The sequence below is a fragment of the Gymnogyps californianus genome, chromosome 1 (assembly GCF_018139145.2).
Source record: "Gymnogyps californianus isolate 813 chromosome 1, ASM1813914v2, whole genome shotgun sequence".
NCBI classification, from domain to species: domain Eukaryota; kingdom Metazoa; phylum Chordata; class Aves; order Accipitriformes; family Cathartidae; genus Gymnogyps; species Gymnogyps californianus.
In genome coordinates, this window is record NC_059471.1 from 14,940,996 (window position 1) to 14,954,569 (window position 13,574).

Consider the following 13,574-nt stretch of genomic DNA (forward strand, 5'->3'; position numbering starts at 1 on the left):
ACTGTAACAGATTTTCTTAGATGCTATTTTTGAGCATTGGTATATATTTGGTATTAAGTAGTCTGGGCTACTTGAAAGAAAAACTAGTATTAATCAATGTTTTCATCTTTTTACAAAAGTTTTTATCATTAAAACGAAAGTGTTTATATTGGTGTGGTGGTAGTGCAGTAGAACAGGCTGTGAAGGCAATTTTAGAATATGTCCTAAAAGCAAATTCAAAATAGAAAACTGAAAAATATTACTTTAAATTCATACTTTGTATTACATAGAAAATTGTTTACTGGGAGGACAATAGCAGTCTCTTGGTCTCACTGGTAGCCCATCTGTAGGAACACAGGTACTGAGAGTGAGACAGTCATTCAAATACAATGATTTTTATCCCTGAAGAATGTCAAAGTACAGGAGAATGTCCTGAAAAGAAGAAAGTAAATGTAGTCCACAGAAACTTAATTAAAACTATGAGGCACTTAGAATTTTCACACACTCAAATCCACTATTTTTGTATCTTAAAAACTGGATCTGATATTTTAACCAAAAAGCAAATTATTTGGAAAGTTTATTTGGAAATTTCATAAAGGTCCAACAGATTTTCAACTCCTCATGCATATTAGAGAATTTAAATTGTTTGTGATCTGGCTGAATAAATGAAACCTCAGCTTCTAACGTACCACTGGGAGATACACTGTCTAAAGGATCGTCACAATATACTGTTCAACATCACCTTACACTGGTACAGCCAGACAACATTCCAAATTTGTCTCGATACTGTGGTTCATCTCCATCCCTGTCTGAAGTTGGAATACACTGGAAATAGCTTTTGCTACAAAGAGATTTGAAAGCAATTGGAAAGGAGGGGTTAATACAGTTTTAAATCCAGATTTTAATCCAGTTTTTAATCCAATGTTTTCTTTCAAAATTAACAGCTAAAGGGCACTAAGCACCTATACCTGGCCTCTCTATGAGAGGAGCACATTTGACTGCCTGTGAAATTTTTAACAACTTTGAATCTTCAGTATCTCTCAAAATCAAATTTTTAATTTGTTCTAAAGTACTGCATAGCACATCATAGTTTTCCGATATAAGAATTACTCGAATTTAACTAGTGCATCAGTTGATGCTCTCTCAGTAAGATGCAGGTTGTGATCCATAGTTTAGTCTCAGGAAGAAAGTGAAAAGATTTTCATGGCTACCCACATATGACATTAAGGGGGAACAAACAGTTTTTGTTCCTCTTCCTATGCACAGAAATAGGAAGAGGTGACAAATTTCAGTTAAAATGGTCAGAACGCTGACTGAACTCCTTCTCCCGTGGAGTCGCCTACACAGTTAAACTGAAGCTTGGAGGAAAGCTAAAGGGCATTAGCAGATTAATCCCCCACTGGAACAAGAAGGAAAAAAAATATGTTTCTGCAGCAGCATAGCTATGCTCCAGCCTTCAAATAAGATTTGTAATAAATTCAGAATCTGTCCCACAAAGATTTAAGAGCTGATCTTTTTCCTTCACTGGAATATCAGTCTCTAGCCCACAGTAAAATTTATGAAACTTCTTTCAAACCAGCTGTAAGAGTGGGACCTTCCATTTTGTAACCACTTGAGATCAGGCTGCTTGCTGTCCCAGAATAATCATACTGTTCTGAAATAAATGGTCCCCAGCTAGCCACCTTCTCAGCCCACAGTCTGAAAGATGTGAGGTTACTTACCAGGAGGAATTATCTAATAACCGTAAAGGAGGGCTATGAAGAAGTAAGAAACAGGAAAAGGTAAAAAAGCGAAAGACAGAAAGATATATAAACACCATTCTTAATTGTAAATTGCAGAAGGTATCTAAGGTGAAGTTGCGAGTTGCGCTGGATAAGATCAGATTTGCAGTAAGTCTAAAGCAGCTCAGATTCTGCCAGCATGAGTTGACCGTGAGCTTGAATCTTCCTAGGTGTGACAAGGCCTCAAATTCTGCAGTTGTTTCCCAGCTCTGCTTCAGTCCTGTTTGGGTGACTCAGTTCTCCATACTGATAAAGGCTTCTACTGCATCCTAAATGAAACAGTGCATTTTATCAATCAGGCAAACTGGGAATTTTAAAAGTGTATGGGGGTTGAAAGGCACATGGTAGTAAAGTGACAACCAGTCTTCTACCTGCAACACAGAAGACTTCAGATTGGGCAAAGAGGTGGTGAATTTGGGGCTGGTATTCTGAACTAGAGGTGAAAGACTTCCATTTTAGAGTCATCTTCTGAACTGTGGTAGCTGTTGGATATTATAAACATTAAGCACATTTGGCAACCCTGGTATCAGTGGTCTTGAATGTAAAATGGTAATAGTAACAGCTACTTCACAAGATGTGCTACAAATACGGGGGGGGGGGGGGGGGGGGCGGATCTGTGGAGAAAAGTATTTTACAAATGCCGAGTACTATTTTTAGCCTTCTAGTCAAAGACATAGAACAGCTGCACACTGAAAAAGAGAAGAATTGGTTTAAGCTCAAATACAACAGCCAAGAAATGTCTCGCCAGGAAATCACCAAGGCATTTAGCCTTTTGCTGACAGCTCATCCAAGGCATGGCAATATCTCAAGACAACACACCCTGCTTTGCCTGAAAAAAAAATGAAGTTTTGCAGTCTTAAGAACAAACTACTTTTCTTTTTACTTTGTGTAACTTTATTTACTTTTTTATGTACTTTTTATATTTTTCTGTAAGATTTTATACAATTTTACTTTTTTTTTTTTGCATTGTGATTTCTGCACCCTGTGTTTAAAAAAAAAAAACAAAAAAAAAAGTTTAGCTTGTTAACTCTAAGTCGTTACCGTCAACAGATTTAACAGACATCCGCAGAGAGCTCTGCAAACCCACAAGCAGCAAACGGGCTCAGGGAGGTGTTTCGTTTGCCCTGCAAAACTAATGAGAAACGTATTTGTTCGGATACCGTTGGGTTTTGGGGTTTTTTTTTGTTTGTTTTTTTCAAATGGCATCCTGTTATTTATAAAAGCGCAGAGAGGATGGAAAGCCCGGTGAGAGCCAAGCACCGTGCCTTGGCACGGAGTCCGGCAGCGGGGTCCCTAAAGAGGCGAGCAGACACGGAGGGTGCCCGGCGGCGGAGCGAGGTGCCCACGCCTGGCTTCCCCCCTGGGCCGGGGACCTCCGGGGACCTCCGAGGCCCGGCCCGGCCCAGCCCGGCCCCCGGCGGGAGCGCTCCCTGCCGCGCCCCACCCGCCCTGTCCCTCGCGCCCGGTTCGAAGTCCAGTAAAGGCAGCGCCGGCCAAACCACTGCCGCCGCCGCCGCCCCCTCAGCCGCGGCCCCGCCCCGTTGCGAAGGAAGCGGCGTCTCCGGTTGCTACGAAGGCGGCGGCGCGGCCAGGGCCGCGCTGAGGGGCGGGCTGGCGCCCGGCACTGACGGCGGCGCGCTCCGGTATAGGGCCGGGGGGCCTGGGGCGCTGAATGGAGCCCAGCGGGAAGGGCGGCGGGGCGGCGCGGAGGCAAAACCTCCCCGGCGGACTGCAGGACTGCGCGGGTGGGAGGCGCCACGTTACTGTGTATCCTTCCGCGGGCTCCGCCGGCGGTGAGGGGCTGGGGCGGGCTCTCGGGGCGGGCGGTGGAGCGGTCCGTGAGGGCGGCCCTGAGGCGGCCTGCCTCGGGAATGGCCTCCCCGCAGAGAGGCAGGGGCGGCGGGGGCCGTCCTGCGCCCTGCGAAGGGGGGGAAGGGGGCCGCGGCGCTGCGTGGGGCCCGTGTGGGGCGGCGGCGGCGGCGGTGGGGTAGGGGCGGTGGTGGCACAGCCGCCGCCCTGCCCCGCGGTCAGGGATCGCCTCAGGGATGGCTTGAAATAAAACTTGTACGTTGGGTTTTTTAAACTGCTGTAGAAAAGTTGACTTCTCAGGCAACTTCGGAGTTTTCTTGGTTTCCCTCTTTTAAGAGGTACTGTCATTGGGAATTGTATTTTCCATCCGAACGTGGGGATCCTTATTTTCTTGAACTTAAGTAACAAGAAATACTGCCACAAGTTCTAAGCTCTGCCTGTAGAGTGCTACTTAAATCATTACTGGCATGAGGCAGGACTGATCTTGCTCTGTGGAGAGCTTTTATCCAGTGATATTAATGAATTTCAGTGTAAACAACTAATCCTTTAGATGGGGGGGGGGCTGGTTTTACTACTGAAACATTTTCCCTGTGATACATGTATCCATATGTTACAGGTTTAGATAACAACAGAAAGATGTCTCTTCAAATACACGTAATGAAGGTGAGATTTTTCATCTGCTGATACCATGAAAGATGAGTGCAAAGCCTCTGTTAAAGTCCCTGTAAACAGTAAAATGCAATTACATTTTTTCTGGATGAACATAAAGTTAGTTATGACTATAATATACAATTATGGGACCAACTGTTGTGTGCTTAGTCAAAAGGCATATCAGCATTTTGTATCTCATGGATAAAGTTTGCCCTTTCCCAAAAAGGTATATAAATCAATCGAACAGGCTATTATATCTTTTAATGAGCTGTTTGATACAGTTTCCATTGCCCTTAACACAATACTAGGGATAGAGCTTTAACATTTCATTTTGAATGGGATTTAGAAGAAGAACGTCGGGCATTGAAAGAAGATCAAAAAATATGTTGGAGTAGGGCACAGAAGTATTTGATAGAGACAAACAGAAGAAGAAGGTAAGTAACTAGGGTTCTTTTGATGGGAGATTGTTAAAAACAAAAAAGTCAAAGCCTTGAGACAGCTGAATATATTTCTACTATTTGCATGTTCACTTTGTTAAATAGCCTCACTGTTTTGTTCTAGAGGAATCTAGGCTGAAAAGTTTCACCAGTCCAGTTTCTTGCTATAGGACAAATGAAATATAAAAGGAACAATATTCTGATTTACTCGCTACTTTGTGGAAACTCACTGTAGTTACCTCTTATTGTATAAAGTAAAGGTGAGTAGCGGTTTCATCTTGTGGCTCTGATCTGCATTTCTAGTATTCTTCTGGTTTTCAGCAGCTTCAGTGGATGTGTGAAAAATGCGTTCAGGTGTACAGTATGGGTCAGCAGGCAGGCAGTTGTCGTTGCCTTCTGAAGTGTATGCTTTTCCATCTGCATGGCATAACAGCTGCACAGCCTCCCCTGCGTGGTGGGGCTTTGTGCTCCCACTTCCCAATAAACACAATGCAAAGTCTTTCTAGTACACGATTATATTTATAATAAAGTTATTCTGTACTGACATTTTAAACAGAGCTTTGAATATTCTGTCTTTCTGCATACATGAGAATGCAAAGTCATGAAATATTCTGTGACAAATGGATTAAGTAAATTACACACTGAGATGTTTCAGTGAAGTGCTGTAAGTAGTTTAATAGGCATAGGGGGCTTTTCCCTAGCATTGAGATCATACTTGCACACACAGGAGACTTGGCTGTGTATACTGTAGAGGCAGATGGGTTCCTCCTTGCAAGCCCCCAGCCTCAGACCAGGTTCCTCTGCCTAGTGTTAACTCGTTAACGCTCATCCCCCATAGTTCCCGTATCAGATGATTTCTGTTGTACAATGTTTACTTATTGAAATATGTTGATAACTCAGAGGCAGTAGATATTGTTTATACTGCCATTTTGGCTTGACAGTATGTGCTGTCAGCATATGTTTTGAAATATAAAGAAAAATGGAAGAGGAAATATAATCACCTGGGAGTGATTAAAGACACTGTGCAACCCACAACCTTTGCAGATAATAAACTGAGTCTCAGTTGAAACATCAAATATCTTATTTAGTTTTCTGGAACAGTACCACTGTAACACTACGCATCTCAGATGAACACTGTTTATTGTATTACTGGTCTTGAAATATTATACCCTAATGTAAAAGCAAATACCAGACAGCCTGCGTATTTTTGACAGACTGCTGTAGTTAAACTAATACTCGTTGATACATAAATACATTTCCATATGTATTTCATTGCAGCCTTAAGAAACACAGTATAAATCCAAGTTACTCAGGTGAGCCAGTTAAAAATTTAGGTATGGTATTCATAAAATTAAATTGTTTCCATTTGTGATAATTGAGAATGGCATAACTATAAGCATAATAAGCAGTTCAAATGGAAGTCTGTGGTGACAAGTCTTCCCCTAATAACTGAAAAGGAGTTAGTTGTCTAGTGTTAGAAAGGTAGTAAGTGCATACAGTATTAATAAAGTTGTGGGATATAATTCAAAATTAAGGGTCATTGGATATATGGAGGAAAGTAATTTGGAAATAAAAAGTTCCTTGAAACTGAATATTTTTTTCCTGACAGTTATGCAGGTAGGAAGTGATTGATCAACCATCAGGTCATGTCTCAAATCTGTGTATGAGCCAAGATCCATTAGCTTTGTAACACATGTAAAGGTGTTAGCTATGATGATGGTTTCTCAAGGGTAGCATAACTTCCTTAAGCTCCACATTCTCACCTGGCAGCACCCTAAATTCTCCCTGACAGGGCTTACAGGCTTGTATCAGAAGTTATTCTTGGCACTGCTGGTTTATAATTTCAAAACTGAAATTGTTTCTTTCATATTTTTTTTCTTTCAACATATGGAGAGTAGACATGAGTGCACTATGAAGATGACAGTCCATTTTCTACTTCTAACCTTCACACAGAATGGTTGAGGTTGGAAGGGACCTCTTGAGGTCATCTGGTCCAACCCCCCTGCTCAAGCAGGGCCACCTAGAGCTGGTTGCCCGGCACCCGCTTTTGAGCATCTCCAAGGACGGAGGCTCCACAACCTCTCTGGGCAACCTGTGCCAGTGCTCGGTCATCCTCACAGTAAAAAAAGTGTTTCCTGATGTTCAGAGGGAACCTCCTGTGTTTCGGTTTGTGTCCAGTGCCTCTGGTCCTGTCACTGGGCACTGCTGAAAAGAGCCTGGCTCCATCCTTTTTGCACCCTCCCTTCAGGTATTTTTAGACATTAATAAGATCGCCCCTGAGCCTTCTCTTCCCCAGGCTGAACAGTCACAGCTCTCAGCCTTTCCTCATAGGAGAGGTGCTCCAGTCCCTTCATCATCTTCATGGCCCTTCGTTGGACTCTCTCCAGTATGTCCATGTCTCTCTTGTACTGGGGAGCCCAGAACTGGACACAGTACTCCAGGTGTGGCCTCACCAGTGCTGAGTAGAGGGGAAGGATCACCTCCCTCAACCTGCTGGCAATGCTTTCCCTAATGCAGCCCAGGATACCATTGGCCTTCTTTGCAGCAAGGGCCCATTGCTGGCTCATGTTCAACCTGGTATCCACCAGGACCTCCAGGTCCTTTTCTGCAAGGCTGCTTTCCAGCTGGGTGGCCCCCAGCATATGTTGGTGCCTGGGGTTGTTCATCCCCAGGTGCAGGACTTTGCACTTCCTCTTGTTGAACTTCCTGAGGTTCCTGTAATCCCATTTCTCCAGCCTGTTGAGGTCCTTCCGGATCCCAGCACGACTCTGTGTATCAACCACTCCTCCCAGTTTGGTGTCATCTGCAAACTTGCTGAGAGTACAGTCTGCCCCATCATCCAGATCATTTTTGGTCAACAGCCGGCTGAATAAGAGCCGGCAGTGTGCCCAGGTGGCCAAGAAGGCCAATAGCATCCTGGCTTCTATCAGAAATAGTGGGGCCAGCAGGACTAGGGAAGTGATTGTGCCCAGGTACTCAGCACTGGTGAGGCCGCACCTTGAATACTGTGTTCAGTTTTGGGCCCCTCACTACAAGAAAGACATTGAGGTGCTGGAGTGTGTCCAAAGAAGGGCAATGAAGTTGGTGAAGGGTCTGGAGCACAAGTCTTATGAGGAGCGGCTGAGGGAACTGGGGTTGTTTAGTCTGGAGAAAAGGAGGCTCAGGGGAGACCTTATTGCTCTCTACAGCTACCTGAAAGGAGGTTGTAGTGAGGTGGGTGTCAGTCTCTTCTCCCAAGTAACAGGCAATAGGACAAGAGAAAATGGTCTCAAGTTGCAGCAGGGGAGGTTTAGATTGGATATTAGAAAATACTTCTTCACCAAAAGGGTTATCAAGCATTGGAAGAGGCTGCCCAGGGAAATGATTGAGTCACCATCCCTGGAGGTATTTAAAAGACATGTAGATGTGGTACTTAGGACATGGTTTAGTGGTGGACTTCGCAGTGTTAGGTTTACTGTTGGACTTGATGATCTTAAAGGTCTTTTCCAACTTAAATGATTCTATGATTCTATGATTAATGAAGACATTAAACAGGACTGGGCCCAGTATTGACCCCTGGGGTACACCACTAGGTACTGGCCTCCAACCAGACTTTGTGCCACTAATCACCACCCTCTGGGCCCGGCCATTCAGCCAGTTTTCAGTCCACCTCCCTGTCTGCTAATCCAGCCTGTACATCAACAGCTCGTCTATGAGGATCTTACGGGAGACAGCATCAATAGCCTTAGTGAAGTCCACATAGACCATATCCACTGCTCTCCCCTCATCTACCAAGCCAGTCATTTCTTTGTAGAAGTTTATCAAGTTGGTCAAACATGACCAGATTTAATGTCAACCTTAAATTTATAAAGCCTTTGCTGGAAAGTAATAGCGGTGAATTCCCTTTAGCAAATAGATCTAGGGAAGATATAGCAGAGCTTCTGCTCTGTTCTCAATCTTGTGTCATTTAGGTTCATTCTTTTTGTGTTGCATTGTGGAGGAAAACTTTTCTGTGGGTTTTTTGTGGTTTTTTGAAGAACCACCACCAGCCTACGTTTAAACAAGGTTATACCAAGGCTGAGTCCAAGTCTGATAGCCCCTAGTGCCCAGCACTTTTTAAGCTAATGAGAACTGCATATGCAGAGCTTGCAGATTGAGGTCTTCTGTTTTCAACCTTTTCTAAATGTACTTGTAATGAAATTTTCCCTGACAGTGTTGTATTGATCAGTTGTCAATACCTCTAAAATGCAGCAGCTTCAGCATTAAAAATACTCAACTTCTGACAAGATGTGCGCAGTTAATTGGTTTATTAGTAAAAGACAAAAACATCACTTGCACAGAAAAGAGCAAGTATAGCTTTGGAAAGCAAAGTCTCAGCAACTTAAGTCACAGATCTTTTTCAAAGTGAATACTTAGAGGAACCCATATTCCTATCTGATGCCATCGGTTTCTTTGCTTCTCTTGTACTGACCAAGCTCCTTAGTTTTGTGTTAAGAGTAGTACTTCAACACAGCGAAAAAACAGCCTACTGACCATCTTTACACAAGTTGCCTGAGTATCAGGAAAGTAATTCCTTTATTGTCTCACTGATACGTGAAGTTGCAATTTCAAGATCAGCTTAAGAATTAAATGTGCTCTGGGGCAGTAGTTAACAGACATTTTGTTTAAATAACAGTATTCTGGAAATAAGAGCTACTGACTAAGCACATATTTGATGTAAATGAACAGGATATCATATTTTGTGTTTATATACCACACTACTTTCTAAATACCAGCTGCCGATTTGCTGGGGACTGTAGCCTTCCCGCTGTTATTGCTCAATGCAAAATGTGCATCCCATTTTACTGTGATGTTACTGGCTGCAGGTAGCTGGTTCATTCTGGAAATGCAATTGTCTGTGCGCATTTTTAAATAAACCTTACAGTCAGCTATCTTGGTTCAGCGTTTTGAATTACCTTGAAATCTGAATAGCTAATCCATCTGTTGTAATTGGGGAAGGAAATGTTTTCCCTATTTATATCAGTTTCCAATCTATTCCCATTACTGTTGTTTTTTTCAATAATACTTTATTTTCAACATATGCACAAGCTTTGTGCTCCACCTACTGGCTGATTATCATTGATTATTTAATAAAAGATCTTTAAATTATTCATCAGTGTTGTTGATAGAGAATGAAAAGCAGTCTAGTGCCAGAAATAGGAGAAAAATGTTAGCACTTGGTAAACAGAGAGGGCAAAGTGTTAAGAATTTTGTATTGCTTTCTGCATCAGAATGAAACTGTGAAAAGTAGTGGTCACTGTAACCACGTAGACCTGAAATGCAGTATTGCCATTTCTGGTAACGGGCCACAGGATTGTGCTGAATTTGCAAGGCCTCAGGACAGATGCTTGCCAAGCTTGCTTTCTCTGAACTTTTCTTGACCTGCCCGCAGCTTTGTTTTGCTTGGTTTAGCCGTAAGCAATTTCTCTAATTGACCAGGTGTCTGTGGCTAATTTATTTTGCCTTTGTTTATCTTTTTATGGTATGACCATAGTTTTACATAGATAGCAGTAACAAGCAGTTATTCTATGTAGAGAATGAGATATTTATGGCTCTAACATAATGATGTAGTGTAGGGAAATACAGGCCTGGTACGATAGCAGAGGCCTTGAGAACTGGAGGTGCAGGATGCGGCGTAGAGGAGTACAGGCAGGGGATGATAAGAGGTGGCACACAGGCTTGGCACTGGAGACCCCACAGCTATAAACAACTCACCAGTAGTCGGTTAAAGAAATGCAGACCTAGATCTGACAAAACTGGCTTTAGGGGTAACAAAGAGAACAAAAGAATAGTATGTAATATATGTAAAAGGCACCATGTATGGAATATTTGGAGGTACTGTGGAGCTGCAGATTGATGAAGAAAGAACAAAGGTGTAAAAGCACGTTAGCAAATATAAAAATGACTCCAAGTGGATCCTGAGGTGAGGAAGAAGAAAGCATTAACATGAACATCATATTGTTCCTGGTGAAGGGACAGTACCTCCAGATGCTGGCAGCTCACCATAACACCCCAGCACCACCAGAATGAAACTACCAGCCTTGGGATGCAGAAGAGCAATGGAAGTGTGAGCATCACCAAAAGGGGTAGAAACTCAATGTGTGAATAACAGTTCAAACTGTTTTATCACTATTATGGAGGCTTTCTCTGTATAGAAGTATTCTAACTGTATTATTATTTTTTGGTAACAATTATATCTGGATTAATAATGACTAGACTCTTAAGGTTTGAATTATGCCAACAAAAAAATTCTTGGCTTTATATAAGGTGTGCTTAATTTTTGTCTATAAACAAGATTTGGAGTGTAACAACTGGTGGATAGTGCAGGCAGGCCTCCTGTGAACCTTTGGGGCATTTTGGAGGACAGCCCTCTGTGAGACCTTACAGCATTGTAAGGGTCGGTCCTTCTGAAGCTCTTACAGCAATTTGGGGCTGTCCTTTTGTATTCAGCATACAATAATCAAAGAAGATGAGGGAATAGAGTTAATATGTGTTCCTATGGTCCTGGTGAGTATCTCACTTAAAGAAAAAAATTGATTTATGGGCAACGTCTGCGGATCTTTTTAAGGATACAAGGTGTGTTTCCTGTTTGCCCATGAAAGGGATTTTGGGTGTGACACCCCATTCTAGCCTTTTCTTGATCTTGCTGTAGTCATTAAGTATATGAATACCCTCCTGCCTCAATTTTAAAATTACCGTGCACTGGTTTGCAAACATGCTATGGCAGTGGATGAATACTATCAACTCAGTATCAAAAGGTTCATTTCATAGCATTCCATATGCACTGTATATATTCCTTTTTTTATTTTCATCCAAGGCAGTAGTAAGCATTTAGTCCACCTGGGAATGTAGCATCCATCACTTCACTGTGAAGATTTTGTAATAAAATTAACCAGGAAATAGTTCCACCATCTAGTCATACTGTTTTTAACATAAAAATACCTTCCACATAATGTCTGTATATGTGAAACTGCTAAATATTTTAAGTTTCATATTCCAAATTCACTATAAACATTTTGGCAGCCATTTCAAAAATTGCTGCACCGCTGGGTTGTTTATAGTAGACAGAAAAACTGGGTTAAAAAAACACCAGTCAGGAAATTCTTCTGCTAACTCTCCATCTTAAAGCTATACTCTTTTGCCAATGTTACATCTGTGATATGAACTTAAGCTGGTGGCTTAAGGAGAGTGGATGAACAAACATTTGCTTTAACTGTTTTTCTGTAAGATGTCAATGTGCATTTGTAAAATTATTTATTTTACATAATGCACCTGGGTGTCACAATTTACATTCTGTGAGGTCAAGAAGTTAATGATGCAGGCTTCACTGAATATCTTTAATGCATTTCCTTACATTTAAAATAAGATCCTTTTTCTCCCTCATGTCTTAATCCAAACCAAATAGTGATCATGATGAGCTGTGGTGAAAAAGACCTCTTGCATCAGCATTTGGACTTGCCCATATCCAGCTATATGGAACAACAGCCTTTTTTTTATGCCAGTTATTAGGAATGTGGAAGAGTGCAGCTAAGTCATACTCCAAAATCGTTTGAAAAATAAATAAAGACTCTGTCAGAATTTACTCTTTCCTTTTTGGAGTTATACGCTGGAATTACTCCAGGTGCAAAGTTGTAGAATTTCCCATGTCTGAATTTAACAACTACAGTTCAACTAAAGGGCTTCTTGAGCGGCTTCTAGAAATATTAAGGGGATCAAGAAGAATGTGTTTAAAATACTTATTAGGATAAGCAAGTTTGTTTCCTCTGTTGTGATTTTCCTATTTGTTTAGTCAGGATAAAGATGTAAAATATTGCAGATTTCCGTATCAGATTTTAACGTGAGTGAAATACAGGAATACTGAAAGTTGACAATGAACTCTAGTTCTGCTTTTTTAGTTCTAACTTCTGGATTGTATGAACAATCAAAGTTCCTGTGAAATTTTAACCAAATTGCAATAAGAAGTTTTATGTGGATAGAGTTGTCTGCAGATTTTTTCTGGTTTTGGATAACTGCTTGTCTGGCTTCACCTCATGCCTCAAGTGAAGCCATTCCTGCTTGCTGACAAACTGAAATTTGCAAATGAAACTTGCAGCGTTGGGATCATATTTTAATTTGTTTCTCTTTGCATAAGTTAGTCTTCTGTCTTATCCTTCATTTCAAGCTGTAGAGTTTTATAACTTCACCTCTAGAAGAAGAGTTACCTTGAATTGTAGAAATTCACCTGGATTTTTGAAAGTGTAACTGTTAAGTGTCATTTGCAATAAACAGGTTGTTAAGATAAAACGTAAGCTACTGTCTGTATGCATTACAGGATGTAGTCTCAGCAGTTCTTGTGATCCAAGACAATTGTGAGGAATACTGCTGCTGGGAGATCTGGAGCTTTCTGAGGGGAATGTACTCCCAAAGTAGAAGCAGTAATTGCTTATGTTGTTCACTGGCATTTTGATTTCTGACCTTGGAGAACATTAATCCAGAGTGCTATATACGTTAGCAAAAGCAGTGGATCCTTTTGCACATTTTGTCTCTCTTCTTGCTTTTGGCTTTTCATATGCTCCATCACTGTCTTTCTTGAGCTTAACATTGGTAGTACTGGAGATGTAGTATTGAAGAAAGGAAGATCAGATGTTACACAACTTCCAGTTTCCCCTTATGATATGGGGAGGAGTTTTAAGGTGCACTCGATGGCAGCAATGCAAGTATGTAGTCTTTGTGATTTAAGGTTTGAATAGCTGCATGGAATCTATTTATAATGCATTTCCACTTTAAAAAAAAACAAGTATCTATTTTGGCTTCAGTTTCTATTAATGAAACGTAATAATTTGTCCATAAAATTGGGAAATCTCAGTCATTAGTTTCAGTATGTTTTGACAATGATGCCTCTATGAATTTTCAGAATAAA

At 41.5% G+C, this 13,574-nt stretch overlaps 1 protein-coding gene across 1 annotated transcript in view; it reads left to right on the forward strand.

Moving 5' to 3' along the window:
- Positions 1-3,432: 3,432 nt before the first annotated feature.
- The window catches only part of CEP126 (centrosomal protein 126), a 40,942-nt gene continuing 30,800 nt past the window's right edge, over positions 3,433-13,574 (forward strand). Inside the window, exons 1-2 of the mRNA XM_050911478.1 lie at positions 3,433-3,527; positions 4,529-4,654. Coding sequence (XP_050767435.1) covers positions 3,433-3,527; positions 4,529-4,654 — 221 coding nt within the window. The remainder of the gene's footprint in view (positions 3,528-4,528; positions 4,655-13,574) is intronic.